Source organism: Nansenia antarctica (assembly GCF_963989245.1).
Source record: "Nansenia antarctica genome assembly, chromosome: 2".
Lineage (NCBI taxonomy): Eukaryota > Metazoa > Chordata > Actinopteri > Argentiniformes > Microstomatidae > Nansenia > Nansenia antarctica.
Window position 1 is genome coordinate 17,056,856 of NC_137675.1, and position 26,628 is coordinate 17,083,483.

At 41.6% G+C, this 26,628-nt stretch overlaps 2 protein-coding genes across 2 annotated transcripts; both read right to left on the minus strand.

Moving 5' to 3' along the window:
- Positions 1 to 209: 209 nt before the first annotated feature.
- adra2a (adrenoceptor alpha 2A) lies at positions 210 to 1,448 on the minus strand (the record flags this gene model as incomplete). Its single annotated transcript, XM_080523679.1, has 1 exon — positions 210 to 1,448. One exon carries the CDS (start codon positions 1,446 to 1,448, stop codon positions 210 to 212), a length of 1,239 nt encoding a protein of 412 aa, XP_080379805.1.
- Positions 1,449 to 11,197: 9,749 nt separating this feature from the next.
- Positions 11,198 to 25,914, minus strand: shoc2 (SHOC2 leucine rich repeat scaffold protein; the record flags this gene model as incomplete). The annotated part of the gene is made up of 8 exons (XM_080523709.1): positions 11,198 to 11,922; positions 14,195 to 14,312; positions 14,505 to 14,642; positions 16,207 to 16,329; positions 23,660 to 23,848; positions 24,284 to 24,414; positions 24,883 to 25,020; positions 25,218 to 25,914. 8 exons carry the CDS (start codon positions 25,912 to 25,914, stop codon positions 11,714 to 11,716), a joined length of 1,743 nt encoding a protein of 580 aa, XP_080379835.1. The 3' UTR covers positions 11,198 to 11,713.
- Between the last annotated feature and the right edge of the window lie 714 nt (positions 25,915 to 26,628).

Genomic DNA, 26,628 nt, shown 5'->3' on the forward strand with positions numbered 1-26,628 from the left:
GCATTATCAGTTGGTTCTCAAGCTGAAAAACACATTTTCAATGCTTTACTGAACGCATAGCCTTTCCCCAAAAAAGCTTTACAACACAATACATTTAGATGTTTTCCACTGGTACATTATCTGAAGCCACTGATCCATGCACTGAACAATGCACTGAACAATGTTATATATATATATATAAAAAGAAACCTACAAAGAACTGATGTCCATCATACCATTCTTTTGTTCTCCCCTTTGCAAAGGATCTTTTTAAAAGACCTCCTGAAGTCATTGTTGAATATGGTATAGATGATAGGGTTCAGGGAGCTATTGCAATACCCGAACCAGAAGAAGAACTTAAACAAAGTTCCGGGGACACAACATGAGTCACACAGGGCAGTCAGAGTGTACGTGAAGAAGAAGGGGAACCAGCATATGACGAACACTCCAATGACCACGGCCAGAACAAAGGTGAAACGTTTCTCTCTGTTCTGCCGTCCCTTCCACCGGCTCCCTTTGATGCTCAGAACCCTTTTGGGGATGTTGTCCCCCGGTTTGATTTGGCTGAGTTTGGTCTTCCCCTTGGCCCTTTTCTTTTTGATAGAACAGGGGTTGTTTACTACGTGATCGGAGGATGACGACTCCTCCATGTCCACCCCGTTGATCTCGCCCTTCTCCTCCGCTCTTCCTCCCTCCACCTCTCCGTCTTGCGCTGCTCCGTTGAGCTTCTCGTGGCAGTGCCTGTCCCCGCTGTGGCCGTTCTCCTTCTTGTCCCCCTCCCCCGCCACCGCCCCCGACATCTCCTTCCTCTTCCTGTCACCCGGCGGCACCCGGGTCCTCTTCTTGGCGATCTGGTAGATCCGGATGTAAACGAGGATCATGATGATGCAAGGAACGAAGAAGGAGCCGATGCTGGACGAGATGATGTACCACTTGTCCTCGTTGATCTTACACATGGGGCCCTCCTCCTTGTCACTCTCCTTCTCCATGGATATCAGTGGCGGGAACGAGATCACCGCGGCGATGACCCACACGATGACGATGATGCATTTGATCCTGCGGGGAGTCCGTTTGAGGTTGTACTCTATGGCCTGCGTGATGGACCAATAGCGGTCCAGACTGATGGCGCACAGGTGGGCGATGGAGGCGGTGCAGAAGAGAACGTCCAGCGCCAGGTAGATCTCGCACCACACCTTGCCAAAGTACCAGTAACCCATCAGCTCATTGGCCAGGGAGAAGGGCATCACCAATGTGGCGACCAAGATGTCCGCCGATGCCAGCGAAACCAAGAACAAGTTCTGAGGGGCCTTCAGGGCCCGACTTGTAAACACTGCTATGACAACGAGGACATTGCCAAATACTGTTAGGAGAATCAGCATCCCCACTAGGATGGTCAATGGCAGGGAGATCTGGATGGCATAGGGGGGTCTGCCAGGAAGGGTCTCGTTGGTCAAGTTGTCACACCCCATTGGAGAAGATCGGCCCTCCTCCACCATGGACTTCACGTGAGGTTATCAAAGGTTGTCTGCAAAAATCTGTAGTGTGCAGCTCAAAGACTGGTCCAGGGTTTTTCACTCTTCAATGGTATTTGTGTATTTTTCGCTCCATTATATGTCAGTTTACATAGAGCAATTTTGGATGAAGATTTGGTGTCACTTCATCTGAAAATATAGGGAGCAGAGGTAAGAGTTGTAAGCTAGAAATGAGAGACGTCATGGCTTTTTATTATGCTTCACGATTTCAACACAGCTCTTTTATGATATAGCCTACTTACTTTTATACTTTTTTCCGCAAATAATAACTGCACCTACTTGATAGAGAATAAAAACTTACCTCAAGCATTCTGGTGTGTCACAAGTCCTTTGAGCGCCCGACAGAAATTACTGAGTGCGTAACTTCTTTACGCGCGTCAATAACCGGAGAATCAGCTTGGCTCTTTACTCATCGCTTGGTAGATCATGGATGAACTGAGCGTTCACAGTTGTCCTGTGTCTCTCCACCGAGTTATCCCTCCGCTGCATCTAAGGTCTGCCTCTCCGGTGGGGCTAATAGAGCCGTAATCATGTTATCCCGGTGCTCCTGCGTTGCCGTCTGCGGCGAGGAGTCTCTCCCCTCGTACTGGCCGCTCCGCCACTCCCTCTCTTTATAACCCCTACCTACCTCCTAGACTGCGTTGCTTAGCAGCACCCCAGAGCCACACCGCTAGGAAATTAACTGAGGCTTATTACTTTGTTGAACTCCATTCCCTTATAGCTTTACGCACAACCCACAACCACCGTTATACAATTGTTATAGGCTACTTTCATATTAGAAATAGCATAGCTGAAGCCAAGGAGAGGAGCGCATTTTTACGCATGAAACTAGACGCAGTTTGTAGTCTAGATACATGGGCAGTATCCCAATTACGCACTAGTGTGTTACAAATTAATTAGAAATGATCATAGCGTATTTGCTCAGCGTGTGTAGGGGCTGTTAGATATTGAATATCACATGAATTGAAATGTCATTGGCTAAAGTTTAGGTTTTAGCCTACACTGGGGGGGAGATATAATCTTAAAATGTAATGGATGTGTAATCTTGCATTAGGCCATATTTGTCATACAATAATTGTCCAATGAGCCTATCTGTGGAGATGAAGCAACTACGATTGGGCAAACAGAACATAATCAGAAATATGCATAATTGCTTCAACAATGTTGACCATCTGAATCACGCAGCGCTATCATCATAATCCATTCGTTATATTGGCAAAGTAGCCAAATAGAAGAGGGACGTGTTGTCCGTATGAAATTGACACCTAGGCTAAGGCTTACTTCATGTGTTTAGGGAAACTGAACGTGAGAAGGCATCCGCGCGCGGGTTTAGCGCGAGGGTACAGTGACACCTGTCGTCTTCTGTAAAAAAGAAAAAAGAAAAAAGTATTTGAAAAGGAATACAAAAAAGCAGCTTCCAGGCGGGAGGGGGCCTTCCTCTCCCACTCTCGCTTGGAGGAAGCCGTGTATCATCAGGTACTCGTGAGTTTAGAATTATAAGGTTCTATCTCCGTCTAGGGTAGTTCAGAGATATTGAGCTTCAAAGTTGTTACATTCCATTATGTTCTGTGAGATGGAACCTTTGTATTTTATGAATTACTAACTAAAAAATGTCAACATTTTAAAAATAACACCACACAGGCATTAATAAACACCTAATGGATCAGATTATGTAGAAAACTAAATTTTGACCAAAATGGAGATAGAACCTTATAATTCTAACATCACGTAGTGTCATTACGAGTCAAAACCATGTATGTGGTACCAATAACCTAACCCTATTTATTGTGTACAAAATATTCCCTAAGAAGCTTATTGTAAGAAAACTAGATGGACTCATGTCATGGACACATTGACAGGGTATTCGCGGTGTTAAATCTTACCTTACAAATGGTCCTCAGTCACCTCAGACGTTTCAAGCTACACCCTTTCAAACACATTATCTCTGGTACAATATCATTCACTATTAGTTGCAGGTTTATTATACGCTTCTTCCATTGTTGCTGACGACTCAATCAATTAAAACGTAATTAAATTAAAAGATTCTGACTTGCAGGCAGCCGACACCTGTGACAGAGCAGAGGACAGTACAGTAGCCTAACCCTTGACCATGGGTATAGACAATGGACCATGGGTAGAGTCCACAATTATTATCAATGGCTTAATTACCAACATAAAACACGGTTTATATGTAGTCCAAAAGCAACTCAAAGTACTCAGTGTATCTATTAAAATAGAATGATATCGATTATCGAATAAGGACAAGTGGACCTTGTACAGATTCTTGTACAGGATATCCTCACTTGTCAGTAAAAACACAATGAGGACCCTATCAGGAGCTCTCATTCAATGTCACTTCGACTATGCCGTAACATCATGGTACTATAGAACCACAAAGGCCCTAAAAACAAGACTCCAGACAGCCCAAAATAAACTGGTTAGGCTTCTGCTAGGCCTCAACCCTAGGACACATCTAACCGCTGCTCATTTTTTGAGCCTTGATTGGCTACGAGTAGTTGACAGAGTGCAGCAGCTTGCACTGGGCCTGGTCTTCAAGATACGCTACACCACAAAGACACCCAAGTACCTGTCAACATACTTCCAAAAAGTGAACAACGTCCACACATACAATACCAGAGGAAGCTCCACGAACCACGTTCAACCGCGTTGCACCACAAACAAGGGGTTAAACTCGTTTGCAAACTATGCAGTAAAAATGTGGAACGCCCTTCCTATAATCTTAAAGGAGTGCAAAACACTGCCCACCTTCAAAACCACTCTCAAAAAACATTTACAGGAGGCTGCAATCCGTAACTGGACCCTCTAAATCAAAAATCAAATTAAAAGACTACACCCCCACCTGGACTACCTTCTATATATTCTTGTTGTTTTGTTGTTATGTCTCCCACACCCCCCCCCCCCCCCACACCTGAAATACCCTCTGCACATACTAGTTGTTTTGTCCCACCCCCCTACACTGTACATACTTGTTGTTTTGTCCCCCCGCCCGAACTACCCATTGTACATATTATATGTCTGTCCCCCTGCCCGAACTACCCACTGTACATACTTTGTGTTTTGTCCCCCGCCCCCACCTGTGGTGTATGTCCCCACCTGTCCTACCCGCTGTACATACCTTATGTTTTGTTGTATTGTTCTTCCCATGTTGGATGTATGTTTATCTTGTAGATAGTACTAGTTATCTGTCTGTATTATCTTGTAGATAGTACTAGTTTTTTGTCTGTCTTACATGTAACGATGAATTGAGTATCAAGGACCCCAATTGAAATAAGCCAGTGGCTTTCTTGGGTTTTTATCCTGTTAGTTGACCTTGTATGTAATATGTACTTTCATGTACCTACTTCTGCAAATCTTCTAATAAAGTTTTCAATCAATCAATCAAAGACCTAATATACATGAAGATTTATCGAGGTTTCCAAGAGAAACACTAGTCAAGAAGCCATGTTATCAATGAACCAGTAGGAGGCGCTGCTGTACAGGTGCAGCAGATACGGACTGTGTGCTTCAGCCTCCATTCTCCAGTTACCTAGAACTACAGCAGGGGAGGCTGGTGAAAGTGGAAATCGGAGGACGGGCTCATTGTAATGAATAGAAGGAGGAATTATATCAAACACATGTTCCATGTATTACAATAAGCCCTTCCTCCGATCTCTACCACCGAACTACACAGACCTCATGTGGTGTCCCTTATACCCTTAAGTTTGCTGAAGCCATTATATATCAACATGTCTGGTCCATATCATTCCTCACCCAGTGCTGTTTAGATCTCTTGTTACTAAATGGCTGCTGGAGGGAGAAATCAATAATGCATGAATGGAATGAGGGATGGTATTAAACAGCATGTTTGATACCATTACTTCTTCTATTCCATGCATTACAATGAGCCTGTCCTCTGATTTCTGCCTCCCCAGACATTTGTGTACCATTAGTGAAAATAAGTAGGCCTATTATGTATAAGCCTATATTAGATCCAGTGGACCAACCCAGACTCTGATTAAGACCAGTCCTGGACTAAATAACATTTTCAATAGTAAATCTCCATTGAAGATGCATTTCAGTCTAGGATTAGGTTTAATCTGCGTCCAGGAAACCAGAGCTATGAAATAATGTATTGCCTTTATTAATTGTATGATATATAGATATCAGGGGAGGCTGGTGGAGGCAGAAATCAGAGGACTGGCTCATTGTAATGCTTGTTTTATACCATTGCAATATGTGTGTATTCAGGTGTAGTGCTGAGGCACAAATGTGTACATTTCAAGCCTGCAAACTGCGACACTTTAAATGAATGTGCAATAACACTATGTGCAATATGACAACCCTAGTCGTTTTATCTGTACAGTATAGTATAGTGGATAGTGTACATAGCCTTTATTTATGTAAACCAGCTCCTTTCCCTTTTTTTTTTTTTTTGTCTTTCCTAACACCAGGGGAGCCCCCCCTCCCAAATGTCGTTGTTTGGTACCTGTACTATAGCAATGACAATAAAGACCATTCATTCATTCATATACCTTTTCTTATTCCGTTCCGTGTGTGTTTACTTCCATTCCATGCATTACAATGAGCCTGTCCTCTGATTTCTACCTCCACAAGCCTCCACTGATAGTCATTGATAAGTAGTAAATAATTATCCATCAATTAAAGGAAGAACAGATCCATACAGCATTTATGAAATCAAGACAGGGCAATCGCGTTCTTTATATTGAAGTAACATAAACTGCACATTACAATTAATTGGATTAAAAGTACATTTATACATTTTTCAGAGCTTTTCCACAATTGACCAAAGTGGGACATACCTCCAAAATATAAAATCAAAGCATTGTGCAGGCATGACACGTGGGTATACGAACATCATAAATCCTAAAATGATAAAGTTCACACTTGAATGACATTGACACAAAAATGACTCCTTTTTCTAGGTACAAAAGAGACATTTGAGAGAACAGCCCAAGTCTGAAAGTATTGAAAAAGGCACAACACCATGTATGTTTAAAAAAAGGGAGGGAGACATTTTCAAATGCTTAGGGTTTAACTAGCACTAAGCTGACATACAAGATACTGTTCAGAGAGGTCACAACCTGATTATGTTTTCTATGGGGGGAGGGGAAAATAGGTTGAATGAACTTCAGCTCCAACAATGATATACTGTACTAATATTTATCTTGCAAGGGCAAGATAGTGTTAGAGCTTTTCTTTTACATGTAGCCCAAAAGCATTCCAAGCCCATGCGGGAGCAATGCAAGGCTCTATATCTGGGAGCTTGTTTCTCATTTCGGCTTCGGATATGTGGCTGCAGGCTACATGTCTTCAGATTGTTGAACGGCCTAAGCTAAATGCATTCTGTGTGGTAGAAGATTTCAATTGTGTTGTTGTGCCCCTACTGTGCTTGTGCAAATCATTGCAAAAAAGGTCATACTGTACAACACCATCTCTTGGCTTAAATGCGGCTTCTGTGTTTGAAAAGGAAAATTCAATTACTGGGGAAAAAAAGAAAGTAAAAAAAAAAGACATTTAGATTTAGAGGAACTACTTTCGAGAAGACGGCTCTCAGGTGTGCACAACCATGTTCATTTTGCAGTACTGTTTGGTGAAAGCAAAAAATAAAAAGCTACACAATACAATTATTTCACATCGCTTTTTTAAATTTGTAAATGTTTATAGGTTTATTACAGTTAAAAAGATGTATGTACATACAGAACATCACCAAACATGGTCGTTCTCAATCTATTTGCAAATGTCATTCTTTGCAACTAATTGAGGTTCTGAATAACTTTTTTTTTCTTCTCCTTTTTTTCTTCTTCATTTATTATTTTTATAATTTTTTTAAACAATGGGTCGGCTTTGATTAAGTGTGTCATTTACAACCAAGCAAAATCTTATTTTTTTCATTTGCCAAGTAATACTTAGTAAAGGCATACGTCTCATAACAAAAGGATGTTAAAGTAGAAATTAATTTGTCGTATCACTGACTGATCAAAAATGTTGTCGAAGCCCAATTTCCAATCCTTACCACCACAAGCATAAAGCACATATCTTATATATACACCTTGACATGGATCTTGGTCACCCTAGACAGTAATGCAGACTCACGTAGAGGTAGTCATGTCTGCATATACTTACATATTGGTATAGGGGGGTAACGTGACCAAAAACGAGCAGTAAGTTTATCGAAATATCCTATCTATCGTCTCACTTGGATAATAACACAATTGATTATCCGTCTTTAATGATTACAATGGCCAAGTGAGAAACACAGAGTGTTTATGGAAAAGTAATGCTCAGGGCACATATGGCAGTCAAATAAATGTATATTTTAAGGAAGCCTGTGAGGGAGGCAAAACAGTGCTGTAAGGTATGCCTGGGCAGGGTTAAAGGTCAAGTCCCTCAAAATGCAGTCAATTTGAGGATGAGATTTGGAATTGCAGAGAATTCAAGACTTGAAAAGTTGTCAGTTTCTCTCTGAGTTATTTTTAACTTCAGATTTTTCAGTTCACTTCTTCAATTGGCTGCATTGGATGGAACCCAACCATGTGGTGTGTGTGTGTGTGTGTGTGTGTGTGTGTGTGTGTGGGGGGGGGGTTGGGCTATGTGATGTCAATCACTAGGGTCAGGCTTACATTATGCATGTACAGAGCAAGAAAGAAGAAAGAAAGCAGAACTGAAATGATCTATTTGCTGACCAGTTGTCTATGACCAGTTAGTCAGTGACTAGAAACACAAGGAATAACAGAACCCTTAAGGCTGCTTGTCAAAGAATAGGTAGGTTAAGCATCGCCACACGATGCGTTTGATACCTTCTGCAATGCACAAAAACCGAAAGAACATTTTGCAGATACCAAATTGCAACATTATCTAAGTCTTTTTTTATACAACCCCACTCGGACAAAGATCATGTCAATTATTTTTCAACATGCTTGTTTCCTATAAAACATAGCCAGGCAAGGAAAACGACATTTCTATTAAAGAAAGAAAAAAGAAAGGAACGAAATGACCTTGATTCTTAGACACATTCTATGACAAATCAGACAATAGAAAAATAAACACAACTTTTTAGACTGCGACATTTGTTGGTCTCCTGCCACATGCGTGCTATCTACGTAAGCAACGATGTGTTGTCAAAGACAGATGTACAACAACCTTTTCAGTTTAGTCACTCAGCAATTGGTCTTCAACACAAGTCCAGGCTAGCGACCAACAAATGTCAATCTAAAACACGTCTGTCTCCAATCACTTGGATGCACCAGTACAATACATCCTCCTCCTCCTCATTAGATAAGAGGTCAAAATGACCCCCCCCCCCCAAACAGACTTTGAATGGACAAGTCATTATCATTATTCCAAAAGCATGTTTTAAAACTACATTCCTGGTTTTTGATAAATGCTTTCTGATCGTCTGTGACTCAGGTGTCTTTATATTTCATCTCCACGTCAGCAGACAGTCACAACCCACTTGCAAAATGGCACATAATATGAAAACGTAAAAACAAACAACTCAGGATTATAGGGGACACAGCATTCTCGCTGCATACCTAATGCACATCTCACTTTAAGTACTCATTGAAGGCATTTTCACATAATTTCATTTGTTTACAGCTAACATAAAATACACAAATCCCAAAAATGTACATATTTTTTTTCTTCCGAAGCTTTTATATAAAACCAGGAATGCAATGCCTCCGGGGTATTGAGCGAGAACAGAGAAAGCCCTTTTTACATTGTTGTCTTTTAAAAAGTCTGTAACTGTAACAACTACTATGTTAGGCTCAAATATGCACCTTTGTTTTCCTTGTTGTAGGTCCAAACGATTTGATCTGTTTGAAAACCACCAGGCCTGAGACCAATATCGAAAGGTCAAAGGATTTGTCCCAGCCGGGCAACTGAGTCTGTGTCGGTGTTCAGATCTCTTATTTTCCCCATCTTTTACAGCATATGTTTCAAATGTTTCAGTTCACAAAGCAGCAAAAGGTTCTGCTGGTAGATTAGAAGCAGCAATACATTTTGTCCCCCAACGCAGGGTGTGTTCACTCACTCAGATCCTGGTAGTGACCAGTTCACACCCTCAAAAACCCATCGTAAGCTGCTGCCAAAAAAGTAGACCACACGTTTATAAAAAACAAACAAACAAAAAAACATGATTGAGTACAAAGCTTGGACGCAACACGTTTTCCAAAATAAAAATAAAAGCGTTTGGTTTGATTACCTTAGTTGGGATTTTAATGTACAGTCACTTGATATAATACTAACTGAATACACATTTCATCATTTAGAAAAATGGAAAGAACAAAAAACACTAAACATAAAATGATTCAAAAAGAACATATTGTGGATCTGAATTGCAATAATTCAACATTAAATATTTTGTTTGTGGTGAATAAGAGCAAGATATGGGTATTGTAATATATCTGAACATATTCATAGACCCTTAACTGGAGATACAGTTAAAGTGAACATGTTCAATTAAGATTGATAGGATGAAAGCCAAAAACATATGAATTGGCCTTGCCACAAATAGTTACTAGTTTAATTTTTGAACTTACTCTACTCCTTCTTAATATTAATTTGACACTATTAAATTTACATGATAAACTGTTCAAATAACAGATAAAATACTTCACTATGAAACAAAATGCCCCCATTGAATGTAACCGATGAGAGGATATTGTCATTTTAAAAGAGAGGATGCCAATGTTGTTAAAAAGTGCATAAGAACAGCAGCAATGCTGGGACAGTGTGGGACAAAGAAGCGAATACTTTTTAACTGTCAGATCTTGTGAAGCATTTTAGTGGGGGAGACAGTATTAGAGGACTAAAAGGAAGAAAAATACTAAACAAAACAAATTCTGTAAAGCAGTTAAAAGAAAACTGGATGTAAAATGACATACCCTTCAGAGGGAAAGGGGGTATCGATTCATGTTTTTGGCATACCTGAACCATAGGTCTGACAATATAACCATCACCTAGTAGTGACACCTTCCTTCAATGTTCCTGATATGTTGGTCGATCGTTTAAACAATAGTATGACAGCTATGCAGCCCAACACTGAAGATATAGCAACAAAAAGTAAACATTACAATAGCTAAAATTGCATTCAAGGCAACGATCAGTATTTATACATGATTACAGATCACTTATCCCATCACCTTTCATGTCTTTTTTACAGTTTCAGATCTTAAACATGAGGGCAATGTTATGTCACCACCCATTTTGGAAAAAAGTTCAAGTCCAACTTGCTTAGTATTTTTTCGTCTTTTCTTTTCTTTTTTCTTTTTTTTAAAAGCGTTTAAGAATTTGCATTTCTTGTATATATTATTAGCTTACCGTTTTATGACAACTGCTTCTACGTGTTTAGAAACTTCCAAAAGCCATTAATTGATATCTTTATCGCTTACTTTTGAAGATTCATTCAACTGCAACAGAGAACAAATATAAAAGAAATGTAAAAACATCATGACAATTATAAAAAGAAATCTTTACATAAATTATACATTTGTATAATCATGGACTATTGTGTTTATAAACAAACCAGTGGACCATCCTGGATATAGGCACAGTTTTTCACAATGTAAAATTAAAAACACCGACATTAGACCTTTGTTCTCTGCGGTCAAACAAGTTATTCTCACAATAACACAAATTAATTCTTAGTCAAAGAGTGGTAAAAAAAAAAGAAAAAAGATGAGGGAATATAAAAAAAATATCTAAAAGAAAACTAACAAATGACAAAATGAACATGGATTATGGCAGCAGCAGTAAAATTGAAGTTTCCAATATTTTTTTGTAGTTTTTGCATACAATTGTATCCTTGCTCTCCTAAAGCTTGTAATTACTGTAAATATGTTGGCATTGGGAGTATGATTTATATGTTAAAAGACTTGCCACTTAGCTTACAGTTACTCACTATACATAATCAGTTTTGGCAAAGAAGGTTGAGATATTTTCATCTTCTTACATGATTGGGGATATGGGGTGTGGGGGTTCTAAATGGCTATGATTCCTCTACAGAAACATGTAACACAGTCTCCATAGATTCGCCTTGTTTTCTCAGATAATGCTTGAACTGGACATTTTTGCTTCTCTCTTTTTTTCTCCTTTCTTTTTTGTTTTTACATTTTCTTAGTTTTTTTTTTTTTTACAGTGTATGACACACGTATGGAGTAGGTGATGGGGCAGCCCTTCGTTCAGACCATGGCACGGTATGGGCCCTGCATTTTGAGGAACTGGATGATGAACGAGGGGCCTCCGGCGACGATCTGGGGCGGCAGGTGGCTGAGGGGACAGTTTTCAATGCTCATGATGGACAGCTTGCTGCACAGGGCCAGCTCGAATGGTAGGCTCTGCAGGTTGGGGTTGTCATTGAGATACAGCTCCTCCAGGTTCTCCAGTGTACCTGGGAGGGGAGATGAGACCGGGAGGGAGGGATGGAGGGGAGATGGGGCAGGAGAGATCAGGGAGCAGAGAGAGAGAGAGTGAGGGAGGTGGGGGTGGGTGGGGGGGGAGAGAGAGGGAGGGACGGGAGAGAGGGAGGGGAGATGAGAGGGAGGGAGGAATGGAGGGAGGGATGGAGAGAGGGAGGGGAGATTTGGAGGAGGTGGGGGGAAGGAGGGAGTGGAGAGAGGGAGGTAGGGGGGGAGAGGGAGCAGGAAGAGAAGAAGGGAGAGAGGGAGGGAGGGATGGATACAGGGGTTGTTATGTTCTGCCTTCAGGCACTGGGACAGGTACATCACATCTCTAAAGTTAAGGATGGGCTCTCAGTGAAAGGAGTAAAAAAAGATTGCTTATTAAAGGCAAATGTATTAAGCAAGGTGGTTGTTATCTGGTTAAACCTCTGGGCAGCAGACGCTCAAGCAGTTACTGACACAGGTATGTAAAGAGTTTGGACATGAGGGGCTTTTATACATCCCTGGTCTAAGCTTTAGAAAATTAATGACTGTGGAAAATTAATAATCTCCGGAGAGACAGATTGATAGCACTATTCATCAGAGCAACGCATCCGGGTACTTTCCCCTCCCGTAATGTCCACGCCCCTTTTTGGGTGATAGAAGCGGAGAAGTTTGACTGGCAGTCAATGGGAATTTCTGGTCTTTGCTACTTTAATCCGATAAAATAAGAAAACCGTAGTGCTTTTTAGATATTAGGAGCCCAAATCCGATGGCCAGTTAGGCAAACTATTATATAGTGTCGTTGCCGATCAATGATCGACGTCGTTATATAGAGAAAATTAATGAAATAGGGGTTGATTCATCAGAGCAGTCATACGTCATCTCCCTGTCATCAGGGATTTGTAGTTCTTCATTTGATTTGCCGTGGTCCTAACGTCTTCACCTCCAGTCCCCCCAACAGCGTTTGCTTTCGTTTCTTCTTTGAACATTTATCTCCCATGATTACAATAGAAATATCATGCACAGTAGCACTAGTCGATAGCCGTTATGGGTGAAGGGTTAGTAGGTACTAAGTAGTACCTTAGTAGGCTAGATCAAATGAAGAACTACAAATCCCTGATGACAGTAAGGAGTGAGTAAGTATGGAGTACGGGTACTAAGGCTGCCACGATTAGTCGACTAGTCACGACGACGTCGACTACCAAAATCGTCGCCGACATATTTGGTAATCGCCGTAGTCGCATGTTTTTTTGGAGCTGAAATAAGCGTTTTTTTTTGCCTAGCACCAGGGGAGCCCCCCCCTCCCAAATTTCGTTGTTTGGTACCTGTACTATATCAATGACAATAAAGACCATTCATTTCATTCGATAAGCATTCGTTTTTCTTCCCTGAAGCTGCCACTGGCTAGCGTCTCCCAGTGTCTTTGATGTACATGCGCAGTGTCGGTCATCCGGGGCACACGTGACTTCCCCGGAAAAACAAACAGAGAAATGTCTTCCTGTCCTCGTACCTCTAAAGTGTGGGAGCATTTCAACCACAACGTTGAAAAAAAGAATGTAAAATGTAAAATTTGCAAAGCTGAACTCGCTTATCATGGCAGCACGTCTATGATGCGCGAGCATCTAAAAAGGAAGCACGTTGTGGCAGATGACGAGGAAGACGATGGCTCGTCTCGGTAAGCTAGTTAGCTTGTTATTGGCTAACGATATCGTTACGTTAAAAGCCTTCTTACATTATTTTACGTTGTCATCAAAGCGATACTTATCAAATAGCTAAAAATGTTGTCTTAACGTTACAGTGCTAAGAAGGCGCGTTCTACTATGAGATGAGTGAAGCAAAGCAAAACTTTTGTACTCTGTACAAGTATTTATTTTTGTTTTTGTATTCTTTTGGTTGCCTAGTGCCTAGCCTACCTCATTTTACTCAGCAGTTTGCACCCTCTACTACTCTTTACATTACATGCAAGTGATGCCAGAAATAAATCTGCAAAGTTCATTAAAATATCTATTTTTGAGTGAACAATCATTTTAATTGTCTTTATTTTTAGTTAGCACATGCCTACAACAACAACTAACAACTTCAAGCTAAATTTAGAAGCTGATTTAGAAGATGATAGCTAAATAAGAGCGATTGAGTAATTGTGCGATAAGCTGTAATTTATGATCCGATTAGTCGACTAATCGTTAAAATAATCGGTGACTAGTCGACTATGAAAATAATCGTTTGTGGCAGCCCTAACGGGTACTTGGTGGTGGTGGTGGTGGGGGGGGGGTCACTTACCGATCTCCTCAGGCAGGTGCTGCAGAAGGTTCTCTCCCAGACCCAGGTGAGTCAGATTGGTCAGGTGACCGATCCCTCTGGGCAACGTGGTCAACTGATTATTGGTCAACACAAGTTTCTGGCGAGACGGGAAGAAAGGGATATCAACAAATGTTAAACCCTCATCGTAGAACCACTAAAGTGCCGTTATATTGATAGAACACTTGAATTACATAATGTTTCATAATGTGGTAGAGGCCTTTTAGGTGGTTAATAATTGTTTACTACAAAGCCAATGCTTCGTCATAGGGAGGAAATACTGATGACAAACCTGTAAGTCTTTCAGGTAGGCGATTTCATTCGGGAGGCATTCTAACTTGTTTTCCTCCAAGTCGAGCTCCCGTAGTTTCCTCAAGTTCCCAATACCATGTGGCAACTTCTTCAGAAGATTGTTGGACAATACCAAGACCTGTGTACAAAACATCATTATTATAACACTGTACAGAACATCTAGACCAGGGTTTCCGTTAGAAAAAATTGCCGCCGGACATCGTGTCCGGGAAGATTTCGATTTACCGGACAAACGTGAGATATTTCGGTCATATTATTATTATTATTTTATTTTATTTTTAAGTTTTTTTTTTTTTTTTCTTTCCTAACACCAGGGGAGCCACCCCTCCTAAATTTCGTTGTTTGGTACCTGTACTATAGCAATGACAATAAAGTCCATTCATTCATTCATTCATTCATTCATCATATTAAAATATAATATAGCTGTTTGTCGCGGTGATTACTGTTGTGTAGCGGCCTATATATGCCATTTAATGTCTATTTCTCATCCGATACGATTAGATGCGAGCTATATAATATATAATAATATAACATGATTCGCATGCGCGCTATGCCATTATGTCCAGCGCTGAACGGGCGCCTCACTGGGAACTGAACAGACAGCATCGATCAATGAACGGACTCCACATTACGTTAACTGAAGTTTGTTAAATTGTTTGGGATTAATGTGAGTTTTCTATTTTCTCTTTCCAGTTTTACCCTTTTTTTATCAATAAAACAACGTCATTTCTATAACCAGAGGGGTATTCCATCAACAGCGCTAAAAGAAAATCCAGGTTTAGTCTACCAAGTCTCGCGAGAGTTCCTAAAAAATATCCGGGCACATTCTGATAAGTCTCGCGAGAGTTATCAAAAATAAGCCAGGGTTTTCCTTTAGCGACGTTGATGGAATACCCCCCTGGTCTCGCTGGTTGGGAAGGCATTTCGTTTAGCTGCCTGTCAAATCATACTTAATCGGACTCGGGAGTGATACGGGTCTGTATGTCGTCCTGAAGACCGGCTGTTAGATCATATCGCTGAAGTTTGTCTCCATCTTAGTGTAAATGTTGTCCGTTTCGTTTGTTATCCTTGTTATTGTGCGATAAAGTTAAGGCGCTGATGTAACACTGCCCGAGAGAGAAGGACCCGCCCCCTTTAGTTAGCCCGCCCCCTTTAGTTAGCCTATAGGCTAACTAAAGGGGGCGGGTCCTTCTCTCTCGGGCAGTGTTGTGTGTGTGTTTGGTGCTCAGCTGAAAATGGTGGCCCGAAGCCAATTTGAATACAATTCGCTAAAGTTCACATTTTGATTCCTTCTATTTTAAAAAAGACGAATATATTATATTAAATTGTGCTTAGAGGGAATTATTTTCACCGGACATTATGTCCGACGAGTTTTCAATTTGTCGGACTTCAACAAATTTTACCGGACAAAGACCGGTAATTACCGGTTAACGGAAACCCTGATCTAGACACTGAAAATGTATATCAGACCTGCCGAGGACTCGGGCACAACTTTTTTCCCTGTTAGGTCATGAATCCAGGAAAAACTCTCATCACTGACTTATCACTGTCCCAAGATTGGATGAGTACAGCCAGGAGTTTTTCCCCTGACTTCGTGACCTAACAAGGAAAAACTCCTGGCCGTGATCATCCAATCATGGGAGAGAGAGATAAAAGACGCCAACAACCTATCTAGGCCTTACCTCAATTGAAACGAGGCCGCAGACATCCTCCGGGATCTTTGTCAGCTGATTGGTGGCAAGGTTCAGCTCCACCATACTGGTCCATGTGCCAAAGTCGAGTGGGAGGGATGTTAACTGGTTATCCTGATAAACGACAACAACAACAACAACAACAGATTGAGAGAACAATCGACAATGATTCACAGTCAGTCAGGAGAGCACTGTTGGAATTGTAGGTAAGTAGATCCTTCTTGTTCCCAATGGAAGCTGTGTCACATGGGGCCACTTTAGCTTCTACCCCTCACAACTGATCAGTCACAGAGTCAGTTATCATTAGGGGTGCAACGGTTCTCGGTTTTCTATTGAACTGTTCGGTTCTCCATCCACGGTTCAATACGCACTAGTGAATGACGGTTGATGCTTCAGTTTACGCTGCGTTCCATTGAAAGTTGGAGGTCGCGTTTGTCTGGAACGTAGTTGCTTCTTGTTCAAATGTTTGTTCATGGCGAGCGGAGTTGAGAACATGGTTTGAGGAAGCCCCGGATTGCTACAAATCTGCGTTGTGGGGTAATTAAGTTTGGTTTTGGTATTGAATACAATGAAAACAGTGAAGAGAGACATTACTGCAAGCATTGCTTCACGCGTGTCGTATATGTGCATAATGCCTATGGGCTACCAGATGTCATGGCTAAAGTGCACTTTTACTTTTGTTTCTTCTACTCCTATACCAGTCGTCAAGGCTAAGAGGCACTTTTACATTTGAAAGTGTTTATTTATTTATTTTACATTTGAAAGTGTTTTTTGTTTATATATATATTTAGATTATTTATATTATACAATATACCAGTCATATTGTGGAATGTGTCTGAATGTTAAAGTTCCATAAGTATAAGGAAAATAAAGTCAAGTCATGTTTATTTCCGCCCAAAGTGCTTAACAGATAAAACACTAGTAAAAGAAAACAACAAATAAAAATACACTAAAGCAAAAACAAGGTGCAATACAGAATACAATAGGTGCAGAAATAAAAGTGCAGAAAAGTGCAGTTGTCAGGAGGCAGGCTCAACTCAGGTCAAACGCCAGGGAGAAGAGGTACGTCTTAGCAAATGTTTTAAAAGGTTACAGGTCTTCAGGTTACACCTTAACTGCTCCTCCTGAGACATCTTCTGCCCCTCAGCACCACGTCTCCTAAAGACGTCCACTTTCCCCTCTACTGTGTCCCTAAGAACTTCTATTGCCCCCTTTGTACTGTTTCTCTGTTCCTCCAGTATATAAAAAAAACAGTTTTAGAAGAAGGTGGTAGAAGAAGGTTTCTCCTTCTATCAGTGGCCCCGGGCCTGAGCTAGATTACTCTTCCTGCCACGAATGGTGGACTGATGATTCATATGCTTAGCATTCAAATGTATTGATTGTAAGTCGCTTTGGAATAAGGCGTCTGCTAAATGCCAAAAATGTAAATGTAAATGTAAAAGCCTCAATGCTCTGGGCAGATCTGACGTGGAGGGGGAGGCTATTCCAGAGCCTAGAGGCTGCCTTTGCGAAGACTCCATCCCCTCTGGTTTTTAGCCTGGTCCTAGCAACCTCCAGCAGCAGCTGGTCAGCTGACCTTAGGGCTGGGGTATAGTGGCGCAGGAAATCAGCTAAGTATGGAGGTGCCTGCCCATTTAGTGATTTTAAAACAATCAAAAGTCATTTAAAATCAATGCGGAAGCGGACGGGGAGCCAGTGGAGTGAGGCCAGGATTGGTGTAATGTGGTCACGCTTCTTGGTGCCGGTGAGGAATGTAAAAAGTAACAGTTTGTAAATAAATAGTAGCATTTTTTTTTCTCCTTACGCACAAAACACGTACACGTGACCCAAAAAGGAAGGTTCATACCGAACCGTGGGCCAGCTGAACCGTTGCACCCCTAGTTATTATGTCCCTCTAGCATTACAAACTTTTACTTTTTTTTAAAAACTTTTTTTATTTGATGAGAAGCATGAGTGGAGAACAGAGTTTAACATTAGCCGATTTGCATTCACCATTTTTTATTTAAAAATGTCCCCACCCATCCAGGCAGAACAGATAGGCCATTAAAATAGGAGACAAAGGGTTGCCACTTTTTCAGAAAGCGTTCACTAGACCCTCTAAGTGTGGACTTTTTTTTTCTCTAGGTGCAAGAATGACATCACATCCTTTAGCCAGGCAGAGAATATGGGGGGTAGGTGATTTCCGGATATCAGTATTCTTCGCCTGGCTAAAAGTGTTACGAATGCAATTGTGTCGATCTCTTTGGAGTTGTAAGGGAGGCAGCTGGCACCCTGAAAATTGCCAGCAAAGAGCAAGGTTGTAGATCTCTATACAATATTTTCGAGAGTGCATAAAACATTGAAAACCAGTATGTTCTAAGTTTTGGGCAAGACCAGAACATGTGTGAGAGGTTTGCTTGTAGACCGCCGCAACGATCAAATCTGGGATCGGAGTCAGGGTAAATTTCATGTAATTTGGATTTACTGAGGTGAGCTCTGTGCACCACCTTTAGCTGGATCAGACTAAGTCAAGTAGAGGATGATGAGGAGTTCACCCTATCTAATGCCACCTCCCACCAATCTCCCGCCAGCTCCACTCCCAGTTCCCCCTCCCATCTAGTTCTTGACCTAGAGGCCGTGTCATTGATCAGAGATAATGTTTTGATAAATTACAGATATAAGTCGACTCTTGAGTAGGAGACAACTTAAAAAGGCTCTCCCATAGTAGTTCTTGAGGGGGCCTAGGGAAGGAATCAAACTCCTTGTGTACGAAATGACAGACCGGAAAATAACGGAACAAATTTGAACGTGGCAGACTACCGTATTTTCCGCACTATAAGGCGCACTTAAAAGCCTTTACTTTTCAAAAAAAACGACAGTGCGCCTTATAACCCGGAGCGCCTTATATATGGATCAATTGGTTAATTTGTTGATCCATACTGGTTGTACACGGCGCTCAAGGCGCTCTGTCAAAATGTTTCAGTACGACTGGTAAACTACAAAGCCGCACCGCTTGCAGCATTACGGTAATCAGTAAACACCGGTATACTGTGCTTACACAGTCCCACACCACTTGTGTGTATAAAGACCCCAAGTAAAGAAGACTAAACAGAGTTTCCGAGGGAACAAAGTGAGATTCTTGGTGTTTTCAACTTGAAGTTTTAAAGTACCCACTCGATATAATAAACAACAGTTTAACGATCACTAAACACTTATCATTTGTGTATTGGATTCATTATTCTCGTTTGCCGGAGGCTACCGGTAAGGGAGGGTTGACTTGTAAACATAGTTTCGTTTTAGCTCGTGTTCAAAAGCAAGAACTGTGTGTTCATCTAGTTATGTGTAGTTATGTGTTTTTAGCATGTCGATGTTCTCCCAGTATGTTGTCATGTTATTAAAATACAGTTTAGACCTTCGTAGCGATGTGTTTTGTTAGCTGTTAGCCGCTAGCAGCGTTTGTTGTGGTTTGGTCAGAGTCACTTTTCTCCCATTCAGTGTTTGAGGTGAACCAACATTCAAATACGCCTGTCGTGTTCAATCTTTCTCTGATTTGAATGTATGACACATCATTTGAAAGCTTACAATCTGTAGTTTAAGCATGTGTAAAAACTGAAAAAGTACGTTGCACATTTCACCAGGAGCTGTCACATATTGGTTGTTGGTTATAATTGTATAGCCTATTGGTTGTTTTCTGGTGTTGTTTTGCTCTGTTTGTAGTCTACTTGATGTATTTTTATCAGCTGTTAAATCACCACAGCGGTTAATCCACTAATAGAGATAATAGCAGATTGAAAATGCTTGTAGCTAACTACTCTATATCTCGTGGTTGCAGCTATTGCGAATTGCTATTCACGCGAGTCAGCTGTGAATCACCGCAGGTCCTTGACGCTTGTTGCAAAAATGGATGACGAACGGCTGATACTTGAGGTGGAAAAATATATATTTTTGACAGTGGAGCAGGTAGAACGTTGACGGTGACAACGCTCAGGTGGAGCTTGGACAACGGGAAGTTGACACAACACCGATGGAGAGGTGACGCAACGCAGTAGGTGGAGCTTGGGCGTAACGCAACCCCAGTCAAACGTTTGACTGCAGTATCTATTCTATGCGCCTTATAATCCGGTGCGCCTTATAATCCGGTGCGCCCTGTATATGAAAACAGTTCTAAAATAGGCCATTCATTGAAGGTGCGCCTGATAATCCGGTGCGCCTTATAGTGCGGAAAATACGGTACATTTGGAAAATCAAAAATCAAAACTAGCAAAATGATCATCATCATAAAGGTCTTTGAAGCAATTGATACGCAATCTGCTCCAGTGGGTGAAAGTTAAGTCCAGAATGGAGGGAGTAAATAAATTATTATTAAAAATAGGCCCCAGAATTGATGTTGAAAAAAACTGTATCCATATCTTTAGAGTGGACAGAACCAAAGGGTTTGAGGAGTGGCGGGAGGGAGATAGGGGAAGAGAGGAGTAAACCAGTGCAGACAAAGAAGATGAGTAGCATGACTGCGCCTCTAGGCTACACCAAATATTCTCTGGGGTTTTTAGCAAGCACATTTTTTTTTTCATGTTGGCTGCCCAGTAGTAGTGCATACAATTAGGAAGCGCAAGGCCGCCACAGTTCCTTGGTCTCTGCAAAATAACTTAGCTGATTCTAGGAACCTTTGAACCCCAAATAAATGTAGTGATTGCCTGATCTAAAGCGCAGAAAAAAAAGATATATTTTTATATATATATATATATATATATATATATATATTTTATAGAGGAAGGCATTGAAAAACATACAAAAACTTGGGTAGAATAGTAATCTTAACACATTGTACTTTTCCTGAGAGTGAAAGGGGTAGACAGCTCCAACACTGAAAGTCTGACTTCATTACAAACCTAAGCTCAATTCTGTTCTAGGGCCAGTTGATAAAGAGGGGCATTAAATAACGTAGCATGCAACAGTTCTCTTCCTCCCATCCACCCCCCCAAAAAGTAACCGTAATACCACCCAAGGCCTTCATCAAACATTTAAAAGGGGGACACTCTGGCAGTGTTTCCTCTAGATGCATTTATTGGTGGCGGGCCGCCACGAATGAAAAAAAAAAAAAAGTTCAAAAAAAAAAAAAAAAAAACTGAACATTTTTGCTGATTAAAATATATCTGATCCTAGATCAGCGCTATAATGGATGTTGACTAAAAGTGCACCTAAATCCACGCCCATCTCTCTCTAACCGCTGATCCAAAATCAGATTAATGACATTCAGTTGACGACGTGACACAAGGGCTCCTGATTGGTCTAAATGTGAACTGTGGTATTATTGTTATTGTGTACAGGCCACCGTAGTGACATCAGGGGGGTATTCCATCAACATCACTAAAGGGAAAATCCAGGTTTAGTCTGATAAATCTCACGAGAGTTCTTAAAAATATCCAGGCATATTCTGATAGGTCTCGCGAGAGTTATCAAAAATAAGCCAGGATTTTCTTTTAGCGACGTTGATGGAATACCCCCCAGGTCAGGTGGGCAGGTTACGACGAGACAACAAGAGACCGGTATTGTAGAGCTTACAGAGCGAGTTAAAATAAAGACACTTACATTGAAATACAGAAGGACTCACGTGTATGTTTAATAGAATAACACGACATGGTGTCAGAAGTCCTGTAAGTGAGTGTTAAGAGTTAGATCGGCCGACAAGTGTCATTTGAGCTCGTGACGGTGAGAAGGGAGAAGAAAAGATGGATGCTAATGCTAACGCGGGAGCAGCTGCAGTCCAGAGAACGGCGCCAGTTTCAAGTGCTACGTTAGCAGACATTAGCAAGTCAAAAAACGATTCTTATGTGCCGTCACTTTAGCAACGACACAGTATTGTCAAGGGGAAAAGAAGGGGAGACGATTTTTTTATTGACAACGGAATTACATGCTGGAAAAACATGCAGCTAAAATTCAGGGAACATTTGGACAATAAGAGACACACGGGAGAAGTACGGGAAAACAGGGCTCATGTGGGTCTCATCAAAGGTAAGAGTTTGTTTTCTTTAACTCAGCTGATACTCAGCTGTTTACCGAATGCTCCATCTGACTGTGATTTTACTTCTGTAATGTGGTGGGTTGACATAATTCACGCACGGAACTATAGGTTGAGACTATTGTTCCGTCCGTAGTACCCAAGTTGTTTAGACTGTTCTATTTACTGCTTGAGTGTGTTGTTGACAATCGTTCATGTCCTTCATTAAACGTTTAGCTTTGTCATTTGATACGCCGCCTACGACTACCATCTCTCTGCACTACAGTAAACAGTTAATCAGTAACGTTAGCCGCTTTTGTGCTCATGTAGGCCTACTTCGTATTATATTATAGCCAGGGGTGCACATAACTTTTTGGGGCCAGTGCTCAGAGGAGCACCTAGGGATGCTGCTTGGTGCTCCCCGAGCTCGCGAGTCACGACCCGTCCCACAGGATGGATAAAAAAGGGATACATGGATATATTATTAGCAAAACGACATTTATTCATAAATAAAGATGAACGACCAAATTATTGTGTGCAAAACAAAAGAAACAAATGCAAAATCAAATGACTGCTCTTTAAGAATGAAAGTCTGTCCGACTCCTTTAAACACAATGAAATCAACTGACATCTCTTTAAGCACTAACTGAATGTCTGTTCTTTAAACACACTGAAATAAACTGACATCTCTTTAAGCACTAACTGAATGTCTGTTCTTTAAACACACTGATATAAACGGACATCTCTTTAAGCACTGCTCTGTTTTGTAAACAAAACAAAAAAAAAGCTGTTGGTGCGCAAGAGCGCCTTCATGCGGCTGATCTGCCGCGCAGTATGCATTTTGGCGACGCATGCGCACTGGCGCACCAGTTATGTGCACCCCTGATTATAGCTGATGATCTTTGTGTGTGTGTATGTGACTGTCAGTCACAAGTTTATATTCTGTATATTCATTTTTTTTTTTTTTGGGCCATCCTCTAGTTTTGGCTGTGATTAGAATTTTTTTTAAAAATAAATAAATAAAAATAAATCTTTGTTTTGAGCGCGCGTGCGCGTTTCATGCGCGTGCACGCGAAAAAAATCGCGCGCGCGGTCACGGCAATCCGCCACCATTGTACAAATTCCTGGAGGAAACACTGTCTGGGATATGACTTCAGGCTCGTAAAAAACAGAATAACAAAGACGTTGTAGTGAAGAAGTGCGAACGTGAGTGTCCACTTGTTTCACTGCCCTCTAGACAAAAGACGGGATAGCGCATGTGCCAATCGCATTCAACTCTACTGTGCAATCTTTGGATTTTCGCACTGTCGCAACACTGCTCTATTCTCTAGTCTGCTGCATCTCAGTTGCTATGACGCCATATCCCAGAGTCTACATTTAAATTCGACCTTTAACTCCAAACAGCGCTGGGTGGATGACTTGATCCTGACTATGACAATAAACACTGCCAACAACACGTCTCCTTACCTTCATGTTGAGCTTGCTCAGCACTCTGGCCCTGGAGAAGATGCCAAAGGGGATCTTGTTGATGCGGTTGTGCTCCATGTTGAGGCTGTAGATGGTGGAGAACTGGGAGGGCCCGCCGACAGGGTACGACTGGAAACAGTTCCTTGCCAGTGTTAGACTCGTCAGGTTCACCAGACTCGACAGGAGGCCCTGCCGTACACACAAAGAGGATATCACATTATGCAGTGATCATACAGAACATTCAGTGTTTACTACTTTCTATGGACATTGTTGCCACTACATTGTCTAGTACAGTATACTCTCAAAAGCAAGAACTAGCAACAGATGATACATATAGACTGTACACGGATCCATATAGGTTTATACATTATTTATACACATCCCTTTAATGATGCAAGAAGAGTAGGATGCTGGTAATAAGCCCTGAATTTAATACTAGTACACATTGGTCTGATTTCCTTTCTATTGAAGTTTGATTGATTTTATTTAGTCCAACACAATGTTTAATCTGCATCTGGAAAACCTGGCCCACAAAGATTAAAAAAGAAGAAAAAAAGACATATTGTTATGCATTTGAATGATGTGAATCTGAATGTAATATACATCAAAACATGCTCTACCCACCTCTGGTAACACTGAAATGTTGTTGTTTTCTAGGTTTAGTTCCTCCAGCTCCCTGCACTTTGCTAATGATCTGGGGATGGCTGATAACCTATTGTACCGCAGACCCAAGCGATTTATACTTGACAAATTGCCTGCAAGATAAAAGATTACACAGTGTAAATTACATTAATTTTACAATTAACCTACACTTCAAACATCCTTTCAGTGATAGCTTTAACATAGACAGCATCCTGTAGTGTATCCTTGGGGGTAGTGGCCTAGTTTATAGTGAGTTGGACTGGTGATCAGAAGGTCATGAGGTTAAATCCCACCTGGCAACACCACCACTAGTGGGCCCTTGAGTAAGGCAATTAGCCCTAACTTAATCCCGGGAGACTGTCCCTGTAATCTGTAATTGTAAATTGCTTCGGATAAAAACGTCTGCTAAATGGTTAAAATGTAAAATATAAATGTAGTGCTATCATTTCTAATGAGATCATCACTAGTAGTCATCGGGTTTACTGATCGACAAGTGCAGCAGTGTCAATACCGTTTTTTCAGGCAGCCAATCAATGCAGTTTTGCAACAGTGAGAGAACGTTACGAGGACATCAGACTCACCTATAGTCTCTGGAAGGTCCAAGAGCTCGTTGTGCTGTAAATCAAGGTTGGTGATCTGTGTGCAATTCCCAATCTCCTTCGGTAGGTGTTCCAACTGGTTGTGGGCTACGTCCAAAGTGATCAGGTTACAGAGCTCCCCTGCAAACATATAAAGAAAAACATTGACATTCAGTCAGTTACAAGCATAGTCAGTTACAATAATGCTTGATCATCTATAAGAACTTACAAAAGACGAGACATAGACTATACTGAAAGTAGCCAACCTTTTTTCTAAAACTAATCTGTAGTCGTCACTGAAACACCAATCACTCATTAACCCATCTCCCTCCACTCACCAATCTCGGCAGGCAGCTGTTTGATCTTGTTCTCGCGGATGCTGAGCATGGTGAGCTTGGACAGGTTCCGGATGTCCTTCTCCACCGCCGTGATGCGGTTGAAGCGCAGGTAGAGCGTGGCCAGCGACGTCACCCGGTACACCACCGCCGGGATCTCCCGCAGCTTGTTGTGCCGCAGGTCCAGCATGCGCAGCTTCTTCAGGCTGTCCAGCGAGTCGGGCAGGCTGGTCAGCGAGTTCTCGCTCAGGGCCAGGGTGACCAGGCCCGAGAGGCAGCCCACCTCCGCCGGGAGGCTCTGCAGCTTGTTGCTGTAGAGGTAGAGTTCGGCCAGCTGCGTCAGCTCCTTGATGGAGGTGGGCAACATGTGGATGGACCGCTTGGACAGATCCAGGCGCATGGAGTTCTCCTCCCGGCACTTGTTGAGCTCTTTGATCACCTCAGCATTGCTGGATTTCTTGCGTGTGCCCGGCGCCGGGTTAGGCCGCTTTATCGTGTTGTCGACGGAGAAGGCCACGGCGGGCGGCGCGCTGCTGGTGTCTTTCTTTCCTTCTTTGGCATCTTTCCCTTTGGTCTTGGGCTCCTTGCCATCCTTGCCGAAGCCAGCAAGAGCCTTGGCCTCTTTTTCCCTTTCTTTTCCCGCCTGACCTTTAAGGTCCTTCTCTTTCGAGTCTTTGTCTTTGCCTAAAGTACTACTCATGACGATGTCGGCCCCCCTGCAGAGTCGCTCATGAGAGTCTCTCTCTCGTTGGTTTCTTTTCAGAAAAAAAGGACGCTGGCAGGCAAGAGGCCTTTATATACACCTACCTTGATACATACCTGTGTATACATTTACAAGTATCCCAGAAAAGCCCTGTAGATCCAGAGGGTTTGTTTACTTTTTCTTCTTCTTTCGTTTAAAACGCCATGGGAGAGAAAATCCTTTGAAGTAGCTTGACTGGTGCAGCAGCCATGGGCCACATACTTGTTTGAACGGCACACAATCCCTCGGACCGGGATGAAGCGAGTTCAGACTAGAAAGGTCACAGAGGTTCTCATCCTTTGGGCTTTGCTGTTGAATAAAAAAAACAAATAGATAAATAAGTTGAAACATTAAACATTGTTTATATTCAATAGTGAATTAGCTGTCAGAAAAAACAGTCAACATTGCTGGTTTCAATGAGCTCCTATCAAAAACAATGACATAGGCTAGGCCTACTTGCTGTGCTAGTGATAAGGAGCACACCTGTTGAATGTACATGCGGCAACATAGAAAAGCTAAAAGCTGTGAGATTATTCTAGGCCTATATATGTTCATATAGCCTATTAATTGTCTAAACAACAACAACAACAACAACAACAACAACAAGAAAGACCACGACAGTCCTTCAACATAAATAAATAAAAACAACCAAATCATAAAAATAGGCTACCT